Raw genomic sequence first — 18,547 nt, 5'->3', positions numbered from 1 at the left:
CCACCCCCCAGTCATTCTCTTTGCCTACTCTAAGTACTAGGAAGGGTAAAGTGAAAGAGGTTATAAAATATAAGTTTTTAATTTCTTCAAACAAAAAGATAAATCTGGATCAAGAGACCAGAGACTCTCTTCTTTGGTGGTTGTCACAGGATCATCTGTCCCAGGGAATGTGTTTCCGCAGGCCAGCATGGGTCATAGTGATGACGGACGCCAGCCTATTGGGCTGGGGTGCAGTCTGGAATTCCCTGAAAGCACAGGGTTTGTGGACTCAGGAGGAGGCTCTCCTCCCGATAAATGTTCTAGAACTGAGAGCGATATTCAACTCGCTTCAGGCGTGGCCTCAGCTGGCTTCGGCCAGATTCATAAGATTCCAGTCGGACAATATCAGCATATATCAATCATCAGGAGGGAACAAAGAGTTCTCTAGTGATGATAGAGGTTACCAAAATAATTTGATGAGCAGAGACTCACTCTTGCCATCTATCAGCAATCTATATCCCAGGAGTGGAGAACTGGGAAGCGGATTTTATAAGTCGTCAGACTTTTCATCCGGGGGAGTGGGAACTCCATCCGGAGGTGTTTGCACAATTGATTCAGCAATGGGGCACACCAGAATTGGATCTGATGGGTCTCGTCAGAATGCCAAACTTCCTTGTTACGGGTCCAGGTCAAGGGATCCTCAGGCAGTACTGATAGATGCTCTAGCAGTACCCTGGTCGTTCAACCTGGCTTATGTGTTTCCACCATTTTCTCTCCTTCCTCGTTTGATTGCCAGAATCAAACAGGAGAGAGCTTCTGTGATTTTGATAACACCTGCGTGGCCACGCAGGACTTGGTATGCAGACCTGGTGGACATGTCATCTCTTCCACCATGGACTCTCCTACTGAGACAGGACCTTCTGATTCAAGGTCCGTTCCAGCATCCAAATCTAGTTTCTCTGCGGCTGACTGCTTGGAGATTGAACGCTTGATTTTATCCAAGCGGGGTTTCTCTGAGTCGGTCATAGATACCTTGATTCAGGCTCGAAAGCCTGTCACTAGGAAAATTTATCATAAGATATGGCGTAAATATCTTTATTGGTGCGAATCCAAAGGCTACTCATGGAGTAAGATCAGGATTCCTAGGATTTTGTCCTTTCTCCAAGAAGGATTGGAGAAGGGGCTATCAGCTAGTTCCTTAAAGGGACAGATATCTGCTTTATCAATTCTACTGCACAAGCGTCTGGCAGATGTTCCAGACGTTCAGTCGTTCTGTCAGGCTTTAGTTAGAATCAAGCCTGTGTTTAAACCTGTTGCTCCGCCATGGAGTCTGAATTTAGTTCTTAAAGTTCTTCAAGGGGTTCCGTTTGAACCTATGCATTCCATAGATATTAAGCTTCTATCTCGGAAAGTTCTGTTTTTAGTTGCTATCTCTTCGGCTCGAAGAGTTTCTGAACTATCTGCGTTGCAATGCGACTCGCCTTATCTTGTTTTCCATGCTGATAAGGTGGTTTTGGGTACCAAACCTGGATTCCTTCCTAAGGTTGTTACTAATAGGAATATCAATCAGGAAATTGTTGTTCCTTCTCTGCGTCCTAATCCTTCCTCTAAGAAGGAGCGTCTGTTGCACAACTTGGACGTGGTTCGTGCTTTGAAGTTTTACTTGCAAGCAACCAAGGATTTCCGTCAAACATCTTCTTTGTTTGTTGTCTATTCTGGAAAATGTAGAGGTCAAAAAGCTACGGCTACCTCTTTCTTTTTGGCTGAAAAGCATCATCCGTTTGGCATGTGAGACTGCTGGACAGCAGCCTCCTGAAAGGATTACAGCTCACTCTACTAGAGCGGTGGCTTCCACATGGGCTTTTAAAAATGATGCTTCTGTTGAACAGATTTCTAAGGCTGCGACTTGGTCTTCGCTTCATCACCTTTTCTAAATTTTACAAATTTGATACTTTTGCTTCAGAGGCTATTTTTGGGAGAAAAGTTCTTCAAGCAGTGGTGCCTTCTGTTTAACCATTTGTCTTGTCCCTCCCGTTCATCCGTTTCCTGTAGCTTTGGTATTGTATCCCACAAGTAAAGGATGAATCCGTGGACTCGTCGTACCTTATAGAAGAAAAGTAAATTTATGCTTACCTGATAAATTAATTTCTTCTATGGTACGACGAGTCCACGGCCCGCCCTGTCATTTTAAGACAGATTATATTTTTTGATTTTAAACTTCAGTCACCTCTGCACCTTTTAGTTTCTCCTTTTTCTTCCTGTACCTTCGGTCGAATGACTGGGCGGTGGAGCTAAGGGAGGAGCTATATAGACAGCTCTGCTGTGGTGCTCTTTGCCACTTCCTGTTGGCAGGAGGATAATATCCCACAAGTAAAGGATGAATCCGTGGACTCGTCGTACCATAGAAGAAATTAATTTATCAGGTAAGCATAAATTTCCTTTTTTTTGTATTTTGGGTATATTATTGAATTGTTAAGTTCAGGCCACATCCATTTTTGATCATCTGAGCAAGTTCTCACCACACTAGACCCCTGTGAAGATGAAGTCATCGATAGCTTGCTGAAATGCTTTTTGTTTTATAATGACAAGTGAAGAACAAAAGATTTCAAAACAAAAGTTGCTAAACCTACATTATGTTAGGCTTTTGGGCTAAACAGATTAAATTATTCTTAATTAGCAGTTCATAAAAACAGTGTGAATCCATAGAAAAATGAATTTTATATTACCATATCTATGAAAAAGAAACTGACTATGCAATGAGAATGAACAGAAGAAATGTCTTAAAGGGACACTTAACCCAAAATGTTTATTTCATGATTCAGATAGAGAATACAATTTTAGACAACATTCCAATTTACTTCTATTATCTAATTTGCTTCATTCTTTAGATATCCTTTGTTGAAGAAATAGCAATGCACATGGGTGAACCAATCACACGAGGCATCTATGTGCAGCCACCAATCAACAGCTACTGAGCCTATTTAGATATGCTGTTTAGCAAAGGATATTATGAGAATGAAGCAAATTAGATAATAGAAGTAAATTAGAAAGTTGCTTAAAATCGTTGCTCTTTCTAAAACATTATAGAAAAAATTTCAGTTTCATGTCCCTTTAAAAATGTATGCAATAAATTGTTAGACTGATACAATTGGTAACAGTAAATGCAGCTTAAGTACAAAGTACCGAAAGGGAAGAACTTTTCGCTCCAGTGACCTGGGGGTCACGAAAGCCTACATCCGAATACATTTCCTTAATGAAAGTTGTCACCTTTTTATTGTTTACAGTGCATCTTATGTAGAGTTGAGTTTACAGGATATCATGAGATTTGGCGAAATATTTTTATCTGAATAGTAAGTTTCTCAAAGCAGCCATGAGCCCTCCAAAAATCCCTATATCTATGAATTGTGTGCTGTGTAGACCTCCATGGGAAGATACAAATCTGTGTTTTTCCTGTATTGAGCAAGTCTTAAGGCTGTGACACACTGCAAGCAGAGCGACGTGCAGCGTGTACATGCGGCTGTGTGCGCTCAGTGTGTCTTGCCTTTTCATCTCTGAGCACTCTGCTGCGTCAGGTCGCGTAGCTAAGCGCTCAGAGATGAAATATTTGAACTTCAGAAGCGATGCGAAGCAAAGCAGCGGCATCGCCCCGCGCTGCATCGCTTGCAGTGTGTCACGGGCTTTAGGAGGAAGCTTTGTGATGAAACATGGCAGCGAAGAGCCTAATGTTATCCCTTTACAAGCTTTTGAGGAATCTAATTCTGATATGGGAGAAGAGATCCTGACATATCACTTTTGATCCATCTGATTTTGCTGCTTATTTTAAGGATACCCTGGTAATTAAAAATCAACCATTTGTGTCTGGTACAAACCTATTGTCTTTTGTACTTCTGAAATTTCTTTCTCCTGTAACATTTTTATGGCTGAGTTTGCAAGCAACATTTTGTGCCTGAAAAAACTTTCAAAAGTTTTCCTTGGCCAAAGTCTATTTTTAAATTTGGCTATACTCCTCCTATGGTTGATGCTCCTATGACACAATTATCCAGAAGGATGGTGAGGACTGATGAATATTACTACTCTTGATGACTATTTCTAGTGATGGTATAGGTAAATAATTACAGGCAAAGAAAAGGAAAAAAACAGAACAAGTAGCGACTAACATATCATGGGAATGGAAAAAGAGCATCTTCATATGACAATAACCAATTAATACCAGCTTTAGTGGGATAGAATATATATAGTATAGGGTAAAAGATGGTTTCTTGAAACAGAAAAGGGTCAATAAACAACCTTTGCTTTTGTGGGAGCGTGGGTCAGTCACATTTATTTTACACAAAAGCAAGAGTTGTTTAATGTCCTTTTAAAAAATCTTTTCTGTTTCAAGGAGCCATGTTTAACCATGTACTACCTATATTCTCTGCCACTAAAGCTGCAACAAATTTGTGTCAAATTGGATGATATGGACTTACTTTAGGTTTTTCATTGTGACTGTCATCAAGGTCTCTCTTTAGCCACAGTTAAAGTAAAGTGGAATTCAATGGGATCGGAATCTGAAATACGGTATTTTTTTTTTCCAAGCATTGTCCCATATCTAAAAAAAAGTCAAACATTGTCCGGCACTTCCAGTGTACTCACGTGCAAGCTGAAGGGGCCTGCTTACCCCAAATGTAAAGGTATAAAAAGCACTGTGGATTTTGCTTCAAAATCTGGTTTATTCCATCAAGGAAGGAACAAATGTAGACCACATTTCGGGCCCACTGCCCTTATTCATGCCAAAGGCCAGATGCAATAAAGGAGCAAGACCTTTTGCTCCTTTATTGCATCTGGCCTTTGGTGCGCGACACTCTCATTAATGGGACACTGAACCCATTTTTTTTTCATGATTCAGATAGAGCATACAATTTTAAGCAACTTTCTAATTTATTCCTATTATCAATTTTTCTTTGTTCTTTTGGTATCTTTATTTAAAAAAGCAGGAATGTATAAGCTTATGAGCCGGCCCATCTTTGGTCCAGCACCTGGATAGTGCTTGCTGATTGGTGGCTAAATGTAACCAAAAATCAGCAAGCACTATCCAGGGTTCTGAACCAAAAATGGGCAGGCTCATTTGCATTCCTGCTTTTTCAAATAAAGATACCAAGAGAACGAAGAAAGATTTATAATAGGAGTAAATTAGAAAGTTGCTTAAAATTGCATGCTCTTTCTGAATCATGAAAGATAAAATTTGGATTCACTATCCCTTTAACCACCATAGTAGAAGAACCTTTTTTTGTCTTTCATAAAGATAGTTATTTGCATTGTTGCCAAAACTGGTAAAAGATTTTCATTCATCAAAGTATATTGCTCTAATCAATGATCCATTATACCTCGTCATCATAAGGGTCATACGCCAACCAAGACTACAGTTTACTCTTTGGTTACACTTCTCACCTGGTAAGTATTTGCTAGAAGAAAGACCAAGAAAATTAGAAATTAATTAATCAACGGCAGCCATTTCTATATCCTGACCCACATCCTTGTATATACATTACAGGATAGTATGAGATACTAGTGCTTGTTCGCTTTTCTATGATGAACATCATAGGAATGAAGTGATCACTAATCCAGTCCATCTTATTGCAGGTAAAGGGTGATAGGGCATTCACCTGTAAGCATTAGCTAGAATATAGGCCAATATATATAAATGTATTCTGTTGATGATTTAATTTCTAATTATTCTAAATTCTATTTTACTTCTATTTCACTATTATGATAAAATGCGATGGGTTATCTGCCACTAAAAATTATTTTCTCCAACATAGGTGTGTCCGGTCCACGGCGTCATCCTTACTTGCGGGATATTCTCTTCCCCAACAGGAAATGGCAAAGAGCCCAGCAAAGCTGGTCACATGATCCCTCCTAGGCTCCGCCTACCCCAGTCATTCTCTTTGCCGTTGTACAGGCAACATCTCCACGGAGATGGCTTAGAGTTTTTTAGTGTTTAACTGTAGTTTTTATTATTCAATCAAGAGTTTGTTATTTTGAAATAGTGCTGGTATGTACTATTTACTCAGAAACAGAAAAGAGATGAAGATTTCTGTTTGTATGAGGAAAATGATTTTAGCAACCGTCACTAAAATCCATGGCTGTTCCACACAGGACTGTTGAGAGCAATTAACTTCAGTTGGGGGAACAGTGAGCAGTCTCTTGCTGCTTGAGGTATGACACATTCTAACAAGACGATGTAATGCTGGAAGCTGTCATTTTCCCTATGGGATCCGGTAAGCCATGTTTATTAAGATCGTAAATAAGGGCTTCACAAGGGCTTATTAAGACTGTAGACTTTTTCTGGGCTAAATCGATTCATTATTAACACATATTTAGCCTTGAGGAATCATTTAATCTGGGTATTTTGATATAATAATATCGGCAGGCACTGTTTTAGACACCTTATTCTTTAGGGGCTTTCCCAAATCATAGGCAGAGCCTCATTTTCGCGCCGGTGTTGCGCACTTGTTTTTGAGAGGCATGGCATGCAGTCGCATGTGAGAGGAGCTCTGATACTTAGAAAAGACTTTCTGAAGGCGTCATTTGGTATCGTATTCCCCTTTGGGCTTGGTTGGGTCTCAGCAAAGCAGATACCAGGGACTGTAAAGGGGTTAAAGTTCAAAACGGCTCCGGTTCCGTTATTTTAAGGGTTAAAGCTTCCAAATTTGGGGTGCAATACTTTTAAGGCTTTAAGACACTGTGGTGAAAATTTGGTGAATTTTGAACAATTCCTTCATGTTTTTTCGCAATTGCAGTAATAAAGTGTGTTCAGTTTAAAATTTAAAGTGACAGTAACGGTTTTATTTTAAAACGTTTTTTGTACTTTGTTATCAAGTTTATGCCTGTTTAACATGTCTGAACTACCAGATAGACTGTGTTCTGAATGTGGGGAAGCCAGAATTCCTATTCATTTAAATAAATGTGATTTATGTGACAATGACAATGATGCCCAAGATGATTCCTCAAGTGAGGGGAGTAAGCATGGTACTGCATCATTCCCTCCTTCGTCTACACGAGTCTTGCCCACTCAGGAGGCCCCTAGTACATCTAGCGCGCCAATACTCCTTACTATGCAACAATTAACGGCTGTAATGGATAATTCTGTCAAAAACATTTTAGCCAAAATGAACACTTATCAGCGTAAGCGCGACTGCTCTGTTTTAGATACTGAAGAGCATGACGACGCTGATAATAATGTTTCTGAAGGGCCCCTAACCCAGTCTGATGGGGCCAGGGAGGTTTTGTCTGAGGGAGAAATTACTGATTCAGGGAACATTTCTCAACAAGCTGAACCTGATGTGATTACGTTTAAATTTAAGTTGGAACATCTCCGCATTCTGCTTAAGGAGGTATTATCCACTCTGGATGATTGTGACAAGTTGGTCATCCCAGAGAAACTATGTAAAATGGACAAGTTCCTAGAGGTCCCGGGGCTCCCAGAAGCTTTTCCTATACCCAAGCGGGTGGCGGACATTGTTAATAAAGAATGGGAAAGGCCCGGTATTCCTTTCGTCCCTCCCCCCATATTTAAAAAATTGTTTCCTATGGTCGACCCCAGAAAGGACTTATGGCAGACAGTCCCCAAGGTCGAGGGAGCGGTTTCCACTTTAAACAAACGCACCACTATACCCATAGAGGATAGTTGTGCTTTCAAAGATCCTATGGATAAAAAATTAGAAGGTTTGCTTAAAAAGATGTTTGTTCAGCAGGGTTACCTTCTACAACCAATTTCATGCATTGTCCCTGTCGCTACAGCCGCATGTTTCTGGTTCGATGAGCTGATAAAGGCGGTCGATAGTGATTCTCCTCCTTATGAGGAGATTATGGACAGAATCAATGCTCTCAAATTGGCTAATTCTTTCACCCTAGACGCCACTTTGCAATTGGCTAGGTTAGCGGCTAAGAATTCTGGGTTTGCTATTGTGGCGCGCAGAGCGCTTTGGTTGAGATCTTGGTCGGCTGATGCGTCTTCCAAGAACAAGCTACTTAACATTCCTTTCAAGGGGAAAACGCTGTTTGGCCCTGACTTGAAAGAGATTATCTCTGATATCACTGGGGGTAAGGGCCACGCCCTTCCTCAGGATCGGCCTTTCAAGGCAAAAAATAAACCTAATTTTCGTCCCTTTCGTAGAAACGGACCAGCCCAAAGTGCTACGTCCTCTAAGCAAGAGGGTAATACTTCTCAAGCCAAGCCTGCTTGGAGACCAATGCAAGGCTGGAACAAGGGAAAGCAGGCCAAGAAACCTGCCACTGCTACCAAGACAGCATGAAATGTTGGCCCCCGATCCGGGACCGGATCTGGTGGGGGGCAGACTCTCTCTCTTCGCTCAGGCTTGGGCAAGAGATGTTCTGGATCCTTGGGCGCTAGAAATAGTCTCCCAAGGTTATCTTCTGGAATTCAAGGGGCTTCCCCCAAGGGGGAGGTTCCACAGGTCTCAGTTGTCTTCAGACCACATAAAAAGACAGGCATTCTTACATTGTGTAGAAGACCTGTTAAAAATGGGAGTGATTCATCCTGTTCCATTAAGAGAACAAGGGATGGGGTTCTACTCCAATCTGTTCATAGTTCCCAAAAAAGAGGGAACGTTCAGACCAATCTTAGATCTCAAGATCTTAAACAAGTTTCTCAAGGTTCCATCGTTCAAGATGGAAACCTTTCGAACTATTCTTCCTTCCATCCAGGAAGGTCAATTCATGACCACGGTGGATTTAAAGGATGCGTATCTACATATTCCTATCCACAAGGAACATCATCGGTTCCTAAGGTTCGCATTCCTGGACAAGCATTACCAGTTCGTGGCGCTTCCTTTCGGATTAGCCACTGCTCCAAGGATTTTCACAAAGGTACTAGGGTCCCTTCTAGCTGTGCTAAGACCAAGGGGCATTGCTGTAGTACCTTACTTGGACGACATTCTGATTCAAGCGTCGTCCCTTCCTCAAGCAAAGGCTCACACGGACATTGTCCTGGCCTTTCTCAGATCTCACGGATGGAAAGTGAACGTGGAAAAGAGTTCTCTATCTCCGTCAACAAGGGTTCCCTTCTTGGGAACAATAATAGACTCCTTAGAAATGAGGATTTTTCTGACAGAGGCCAGAAAAACAAAACTTCTAGACTCTTGTCGGATACTTCATTCCGTTCCTCTTCCTTCCATAGCTCAGTGCATGGAAGTGATCGGGTTGATGGTAGCGGCAATGGACATAGTTCCTTTTGCGCGCATTCATCTAAGACCATTACAACTGTGCATGCTCAGTCAGTGGAATGGGGACTATACAGACTTGTCTCCGAAGATACAAGTAAATCAGAGGACCAGAGACTCACTCCGTTGGTGGCTGTCTCTGGACAACCTGTCACAAGGGATGACATTCCGCAGACCAGAGTGGGTCATTGTCACGACCGACGCCAGTCTGATGGGCTGGGGCGCGGTCTGGGGATCCCTGAAAGCTCAGGGTCTTTGGTCTCGGGAAGAATCTCTTCTACCGATAAATATTCTGGAACTGAGAGCGATATTCAATGCTCTCAAGGCTTGGCCTCAGCTAGCGAGGGCCAAGTTCATACGGTTTCAATCAGACAACATGACAACTGTTGCGTACATCAACCATCAGGGGGGAACAAGGAGTTCCCTAGCGATGGAAGAAGTCACCAAAATCATTCTATGGGCGGAGTCTCACTCCTGCCACCTGTCTGCTATCCACATCCCAGGAGTGGAAAATTGGGAAGCGGATTTTCTGAGTCGTCAGACATTGCATCCGGGGGAGTGGGAACTCCATCCGGAAATCTTTGCCCAAGTCACTCAGCTGTGGGGCATTCCAGACATGGATCTGATGGCCTCTCGTCAGAACTTCAAAGTTCCTTGCTACGGGTCCAGATCCAGGGATCCCAAGGCGGCTCTAGTGGATGCACTAGTAGCACCTTGGACCTTCAAACTAGCTTATGTGTTCCCGCCGTTTCCTCTCATCCCCAGGCTGGTAGCCAGGATCAATCAGGAGAGGGCGTCGGTGATCTTGATAGCTCCTGCGTGGCCACGCAGGACTTGGTATGCAGAACTGGTGAATATGTCATCGGCTCCACCTTGGAAGCTACCTTTGAGACGAGACCTTCTTGTTCAGGGTCCGTTCGAACATCCGAATCTGGTTTCACTCCAGCTGACTGCTTGGAGATTGAACGCTTGATCTTATCGAAGCGAGGGTTCTCAGATTCTGTTATCGATACTCTTGTTCAGGCCAGAAAGCCTGTAACTAGAAAGATTTACCACAAAATTTGGAAAAAATATATCTGTTGGTGTGAATCTAAAGGATTCCCTTGGGACAAGGTTAAGATTCCTAAGATTCTATCCTTCCTTCAAGAAGGATTGGAAAAAGGATTATCTGCAAGTTCCCTGAAGGGACAGATTTCTGCCTTGTCTGTGTTACTTCACAAAAAGCTGGCAGCTGTGCCAGATGTTCAAGCCTTTGTTCAGGCTCTGGTTAGAATTAAGCCTGTTTACAAACCTTTGACTCCTCCTTGGAGTCTCAATTTAGTTCTTTCAGTTCTTCAGGGGGTTCCGTTTGAACCCTTACATTCCGTTGATATTAAGTTATTATCTTGGAAAGTTTTGTTTTTAGTTGCAATTTCTTCTGCTAGAAGAGTTTCAGAATTATCTGCTCTGCAGTGTTCTCCTCCTTATCTGGTGTTCCATGCAGATAAGGTGGTTTTACGTACTAAACCTGGTTTTCTTCCAAAAGTTGTTTCTAACAAAAACATTAACCAGGAGATTATCGTACCTTCTCTGTGTCCGAAACCAGTTTCAAAGAAGGAACGTTTGTTGCACAATTTGGATGTTGTTCGCGCTCTAAAATTCTATTTAGATGCTACAAAGGATTTTAGACAAACATCTTCCTTGTTTGTTGTTTATTCCGGTAAAAGGAGAGGTCAAAAAGCAACTTCTACCTCTCTCTCTTTTTGGATTAAAAGCATCATCAGATTGGCTTACGAGACTGCCGGACGGCAGCCTCCCGAAAGAATCACAGCTCATTCCACTAGGGCTGTGGCTTCCACATGGGCCTTCAAGAACGAGGCTTCTGTTGATCAGATATGTAGGGCAGCGACTTGGTCTTCACTGCACACTTTTACCAAATTTTACAAGTTTGATACTTTTGCTTCTTCTGAGGCTATTTTTGGGAGAAAGGTTTTGCAAGCCGTGGTGCCTTCCATTTAGGTGACCTGATTTGCTCCCTCCCTTCATCCGTGTCCTAAAGCTTTGGTATTGGTTCCCACAAGTAAGGATGACGCCGTGGACCGGACACACCTATGTTGGAGAAAACAGAATTTATGTTTACCTGATAAATTACTTTCTCCAACGGTGTGTCCGGTCCACGGCCCGCCCTGGTTTTTTTAATCAGGTCTGATAATTTATTTTCTTTAACTACAGTCACCACGGTACCATATGGTTTCTCCTATGCAAATATTCCTCCTTAACGTCGGTCGAATGACTGGGGTAGGCGGAGCCTAGGAGGGATCATGTGACCAGCTTTGCTGGGCTCTTTGCCATTTCCTGTTGGGGAAGAGAATATCCCGCAAGTAAGGATGACGCCGTGGACCGGACACACCGTTGGAGAAAGTAATTTATCAGGTAAACATAAATTCTGTTTTTTACGTTGTCATTATCTTCTAGTGGAGTCCCTCTTTCATTTTGAGATGGTATTATATTAGTAAGTAATCACTGTAAATTTATTTGAGCTGAGTTCTTTCCATCTTTTTAGTGCCCTTGGTCTCTAAAATCTGCCCCAGTGACACGTATAAGGTGTGGAAAAGTGGACAAAATCTTCGTGTAGACACTACGCTGCTTGGGTTTGATCATATGACCTGGCAAAGAGGCAACCGCAGCTTCATATTTAGGGGACAAGGTTAGTAGCTAAATTATTTTGCACCAAACAGAACAAAACAAAAGTATTCCTAGTCAACTGTGATAATGGCTATAAAAATCTAATTGAGTAACTTAGTTTTATTTTATTTGTAACATTTTCAGCTACTGGTGGAATTTTATGGAGGTTTAATTAAACGCTCCTTGACATCCCTGTTGTGTTAATTTCTTTTATAAATTCAAGTAAGGATGGGTAGGGAGATCTTGCTAATCTGGACATCAGAAAGAGCTATTTTATTTTGTTTTTAGTTTATTGTATTTCTAAATACATCTGTTTGCGTATCCATAGATACCAGTGCTGTGGTAATGGAAATTGACCATGACAGGAGGGTGGTCTTCTCCGAAACTCTGACCTTAGGTTCCCAGGACCATGAAGTTCTCCTGGCTGCTGTGCAGCCCACTGAGGAGCAAGCTATGAGCCGCCTTACAGCCCCTGTGGTAACAACTCAGCTAGACACTAAAAATATTGCATTTGAGAGGTATGTGAGAGCTGATGGCTGAAATACATTTGAGCAAATGATGTGTCTATAGTTATGTATTGTTCAAAATGCATTAGAAATGGCTTACCTGGTCACAAGACATCTACATTTCCTATCACATATATCATATTTTAAAGAAAATGTGTTAAACATTTATAAACATGTTTGCTTCATACTCATTAGAAAGCTTTTGAATAATACTTTTTTTAACTGCATAACTGTAGTTCTTGGGTAGGATATACTTGGTTTACAATAAAAAAAAGGCAAGTTAATGGCCTTCTGGTCACTAGTTTTTCATTATTAAAATTATAATGTTAAAACATAATTTTAAAAAAATATGATCACAAGTGAGCTTGGTAAAAATACTTTTTAGAGGGCCGGCTGAAATACTTCATAGTGGAAAAACAGAGCTTTTATTTAAAGGAGACCATATTTCTAAAGTGCCTACAAAATCCAATTGTAGCCTTGATTTATAATGAACTATGTAGTGCCTTTAAGTTTTGTAGATAACTTTATTGTCCTCATGTTCTGTGATCACACAATGCTAAATGTAACAAATGTTCACAGGAAAAAGAAAATTCCATGAGGCAAAGTGTCCATAGCACCTTGTCTTCTAAATGACTATTATTATTATCATTTATTTGTATAGCGCCGCCAAATTCCGTAGCGCTGGGTACAATAATAGGGGTATACAATGACAAGAATTTGTGATAAAATACAAAACATAACAAAACTAAACAACTCTAGTACAGGAGAAAGAGGGCCCTGCTCCGGAGAGCTCACAGTCTACAGGTTTAGGGTGCAGAGACATAAGGTTAGGGCTAGCTTGTCACATCGGTTGTAGTTGCAGCAGTGAGTCAGGCAGTTCATGTATTAGTTTGGTTCGGATGAGGGATGGAGGAGCGATGGTAGACTTCTCTGAATAGGTGTGTTTTCAAGGAGCGTCTGAAGCTATAAAAGGTTGGAGACAGTCTTATGGAGGGGGGTAGAGAGTTCCAGAGGACAGAAGCAGCACTTGCGAAGTCTTGGAGGAGGAGTGGGATGTAGAGATAACAGGAGTGGAGAGACGTAGGTCAGAGGTTGATCGAAAAGGACGGGATGGGGAATATTTCATGATGAGAGAGGAAATATAGACTGTTGAGTGCTTTGTAAGTTAGGGTTAATACTTTAAATTGTATTCTGGAGTGTATGGAGAGCCAGTGTAGAGACTGGCAGAGCGGAGCAGCTGATGTAGATCGGCGACTTAGGTGGATGAGTCTAGCAGAAGCATTCATAATAGATTGGAGGGAGGAGAGGCGGTGTTGTAAGGCCATTTAGGAGTAGATTGCAATAATCAATGCGTGACAAAATGAGGGAATGAATAAGTATTTTTGTAGTTTTTTGAGTAAGGAAGGGACGAATTCTGGAAATGTTGCGTAGGTGTGAACGGCAGGATTTGGTGTTTGTATGTGTGAGCTGAATGTGAGTTCTGAGTCTAGTGTGACCCCAAGACAGCGGACCTGGGGTGGGGTGTTGAGAATAGAGGCTCCAGCCGTCAGATAAATGTTAGGTGTTGGATGTCTCAAAGAGGGGAGAATAAGAAGCAGCTCAGTTTTGGACAGATTGAGTTGAAGGTAGTGTGAAGACATCCAAAAGTAAATTGCAGATAGGCAGTTGGAAATCTGGTTGAGTAAAAAGGAGAGATATCAGGAGAGGAAATATAGATTTGGGTATCATCAGCATATAAGTGGTACTAGAATCCAAATGAGGCTATAAGTTTTCCAAGGGAGGATGTATAGAGAGAGAAAAGCAAGGGACCCATGACAGAGCCTTGTGGTACTCCAACTGAGAGAAACATAGGATCAGAAGATATGTTGTTAAATGAAACTGAAAACGAGCGGTTTGAGAGATATGAGGCAAACCAGGAGAGGGCTGTGTTTCGGATGCCAAATCAATGTAGTATTTTTAGGAGGAGAGGATGGTCGACTGTGTCAAAAACAGCAGGTCAAGAAGAATTAGTAAGTAGTAGTGGCCTTTTGCTTTAGCTGATAACAGGTCATTTGTTACTTTAGCAAGAGCGGTTTCTGTTGAGTGTTTAGGGCGGAAACCAGATTGTAGTGGATCAAGAATGGAGTTAGTTGTGAGAAATTATGTTAGCCGATTATAGACCAGTCGTTCCAATAATTTTGAAGCAAAGGGAAGTAAGGAGACCGGTCGAGACATGGAGGGGTCAAGGATCGGTATGATTGATGCATGCTTGAATGTATCAGGAAATGTGCCAGCGGTGAGAGATTGGTTAAAGTGATGAGTTATGGTAGGGGTAAGTAAAGCAGAGAGAGAGCGAAGAAGTTGTGAAGCAATAGGGTCAAGTGAGCAGTTTGTGAGATGAGCCAAAGATAGGAGTACAGAGACTTCGTACTCTGTTAGATGAGGTAAGTAGCATAGAGTTTTGTTAATAGAAGGGGTGGGTAGGATTGCTGGGTTTGAGGGGTGTGAGGTGCAGATATCTTTTCTAATGGTGTCAATTTTATTTTTGAAGTGATCAGCAATAATCTGAGCAGTGAGATTGGTAGTGGTAGTGGGCGGGAATGGAGTTAAAGGTTGAGAACAGCTTTCTGGGGTTGGATGCGTGAAATGACACAAGGGAGGAGAAATAGACTTGTTTGGCCAGGCTGAGCACAAAGTTGTAGGACTTAAGGAAGAATTTATAATGCCGGAAATCAACACAGGTGCATGATTTCCTCCACTGCTGTTCAGCAGCTCGTAAACATTGCTGAAGATATCTGGTCTGTTTGGTGTGCCACTGTTGTCGTCGAGTGATTGATGTACGATGAACAGTGGAGGGTGCAGCTTTGTCAAGTGTTGATTTTAGTGCCGAATTATACTGTAAAGCCACAAGGTTTGGGCAAGAGAGGGATGAAATGTCGGAGAGCAGAGGATTCAGTTGAGTGGAAAAGTGTGTGAGATCCAAGTAATTTAAATTCCTGTAAGGTAGCAGTTTCTTGGGGGCTTGCAAAGATGTAGCAAGTAGAGTAAGAGAGAAAGTTAGTAGATGGCGGTCAGAGAGAGGAAAGGGGAAGTTAAGGAAGTTGGAAACGGTGCAGAGATTAGTGAAGACCAGGTCTATGGAGTTGCCTTCACAGTGGGTTTGAGATGTTGTCCACTAGGACAGGCCAAAAGAGGTGGTAAGGGATAGAAGTTTAGAGGCAGCAAGCATGTTAGGATTATGGGCCAGATTACAAGTGGAGCGGTATTTAACGTTAATGCTTGAGCGTTAACTCCTCTAGAAGTAAGCATTTTTCACACATTGGGTTGTGCCCATATTACAAGTTGCAAGCAAAACGTTGTCACTCTCGCTAACATGACGCTCGTAAGCCAAACTTAGAATGTCACGTACGCTGTAATATATTCCTCATTAGTAGTCAATGGAGCAAAAAAAGTGGGGGGAAAAATCTAATACCCAACTCGCGAGCAAACACGATCGCATATTCTTAAGTGTGCTAACCCGATATGAAAATATGAATGTCACATTCCAATGTTCTTCACATAGCGGAATGTGTTCTATTTATTCATAAATACATACTGTATTGCTACATAAATCTATACCTATATATATATATATATATATATATATATATATAGGAATATATATTTATAAGTACATAAAACATATTCTGCTATGTGTAGATCATTGGAATGTGAAATATTTACAGCAAATACACACTATAACACTTTAATTAATATGAATATTGCATAAATAGGATTTTACATGTTTTCATCTACTTAACTGCAAAGGGCTCCTATATGTGTACACAGGGCCAGCCTTAGGGGTGTGCGAGCTGTGCGACGTTTGTAACAGCAGGCGGCACTGTGGTCACATTTGATTTAAATGTGAAGCTGGCAGCCAGCTCTCTTAGCTCCGTTCAGGGAGGATTGGGGGCAGGAAGGCAGTCACATCAGCCAATGGGCAGGCCCCGTGGAGAGTCAGTGAAAGACGGCATGGCTACAGGACTGTTTCCTGCTGAACTCTAGTGCTATGGTAAGAAATCATTGTTCTTTTTTGCCTACTCAGTTTACTTCTTCTTCTCTGTCTATTTATTCTCTCTCATTCTCTTCTTACATCCAATTCCTCTGTGTCTATTTCTATCTCCCTGTGTAACTGGCTGTCAGGGTGCCAGGTATCAGACTGAGACGAGAAGTGCAAAAATAATAATAATTAATAATTAATAACAAAAAATAATAAAAAGTCCACAAGTCAAACAACAAGCCAGGATTCAAAGCCAGAGCTGGTAGTCAGATGAGCCGAGTCAGGAGCCAAAGCGAATAGTCAGACGAGCCGGAATCAGGAACAAGGAGAACAGCAGAATCAGGAACAAGCCAGGGATCAGGAACCAGGAGGGACGTCAGACAGCCAGTTAATAAACAGGAACTGGAACACAGGAACTCACAAACAGGTCTGAGACAAAGCAAGGGCAAAGCATACTGAACAAAGGCCCTTTAAATAATAAGTGATGACATCACAATTCTGAGACTGCAACCTGTCTCACACGGATGATGTACACTAGTCTGGTCGTAAGAGGGCGTGCAGGAAATGAGCAGCATCACACACTCTGCACCAGATTCAGCAAGAGAGGTGAGTAAAATGGCTGCCAGCAGCACATGGCAAACAAAGCAGGGTTAAACCCTGACAGTACCTTCCCCTCAACAACCCCTCCCCCGCGGGAGGACAAAAGGCTTATTGGGGAAACGGGCATGTAAGGCATGGAGGAGGGCAGAAGCATGAACATCAGAGGAGGGAACCCATGAACGCTCCTCCGTAGCCCCTTCCAGTGAACCAAATACTGTATGCAGCCCCTGGACATACGAGAGTCAATAATGCTGCTGACCTCATATTCTTTATGGTTGTCAACAGAGATAGGACAGGGACAAGGCAACACAGTGGTAAACCAATTACAAACCAATGGTTTCAAGAGGGAGACATGAAAAACATTGGAGATGCGCATTGCAGGAGGAAGGTCAAGAGCGTAGGCCACAGGATTGACCCGTCTGAGTATTTGAAACCGACCAACATAACGGGGTGCCAGTTTATTGGAAGGTACATGAAGGATCAAGTTGCGGAAGACAGCCAAACCCTCTCACCAACCTGGTAGGAAGGCGCGGGCAGATGCCTATGATCAGCTGCATTTAATGATGAAGGCAATCTTGAATCTGCACCCACGTGGAATGGAGTTGCCGGAGATGCTCCTCCAAAGCCGGAATACCCTGAGACATGAATGAATCGGGCAACAAGGATTGTTGAAACCCATAATTTGCCATGAACGGGATAACTGGGAGGAAGCATTACTAGCACTATTACGAGCGAACTCTGCCCAAGGTAACAGTTCAGACCAATTATTGTGGTGATCTGAGACATAGCAGCGGAGGAATTGTTCCAGAGCTTGATTAGACCGCTCCACAGCCCCATTGGATTGAGGGGGATATGCCGAGGAGAAGGAAAGCTGGATCCCCATTTGAGTACAAAAGGAACGCCAAAAACTGGAGACAAACTGGCTACCCCGGTCCGAGACTATCTCCTTGGGTAACCCATGTAAACAGAAGACCTCCTGGGCAAAAATTGAAGCAAGCTCCTGAGCAGTAGGCAGCTTCTTCAATGGAATGCAATGTGACATTTTAGAAAAACGGTCAACCACCATTAGGATAACAGTATTGCCATTGGAAATGGGGAAAGAAAAAATCAGTTGTTCTAAAGTCTTCGAAAGACTTTTGTTTTACTATGGTTGCACAGTACCTTTGCCTGAATATTAAACCATACAGACTGATGATCACTAGAACCTAAGTTCTCACCCACAGATACCTCAGATACTATATCACTGTATGTAAGTACTAAATCTAATATAGTTCCTTTACATGTTGGTTCTTTTACTAGTTGCTCAAGAGATTCCCCTTGTAAAGATTCCAGATTATATTTACTTCTAGTTGATTTGGCAACAGGTACTTCTCAGTCTACATCAGGCATATTAAAGTCCCCCACTACTATAACATTGCCCTTCATTGTAATTTTGGCTATTTCATCAATTAATAAATTGTCTGATGCTTCATCCTGTAATGGTGGTCTATATACTACTCCTATTCTAAACACCTGTTTCCCTTCAGTTTCTATAGTTACCCAAACACTTTCTACATTGT

General features: G+C 42.0%; 1 protein-coding gene across 5 annotated transcripts in view; it reads left to right on the top strand.

Annotated features, from left to right (window-relative positions):
• Positions 1 to 18,547, top strand: part of ANKRD13B (ankyrin repeat domain 13B) — a 513,444-nt gene that overhangs the window by 390,558 nt on the left and 104,339 nt on the right. For all 5 annotated transcript variants that reach the window (XM_053706151.1, XM_053706149.1, XM_053706150.1 and 2 more), the window contains exons 5-6: positions 11,743 to 11,886; positions 12,193 to 12,382. In XM_053706151.1, the coding sequence (XP_053562126.1) occupies positions 11,743 to 11,886; positions 12,193 to 12,382 (334 nt within the window). The remainder of the gene's footprint in view (positions 1 to 11,742; positions 11,887 to 12,192; positions 12,383 to 18,547) is intronic.

Source organism: Bombina bombina, chromosome 3, assembly GCF_027579735.1.
Source record: "Bombina bombina isolate aBomBom1 chromosome 3, aBomBom1.pri, whole genome shotgun sequence".
In the NCBI taxonomy this organism is placed as follows: Eukaryota; Metazoa; Chordata; class Amphibia; order Anura; family Bombinatoridae; genus Bombina; species Bombina bombina.
The sequence above is the reverse complement of the archived record's forward strand: the minus strand, read 5'-3'. Positions and strand labels throughout refer to the sequence as shown.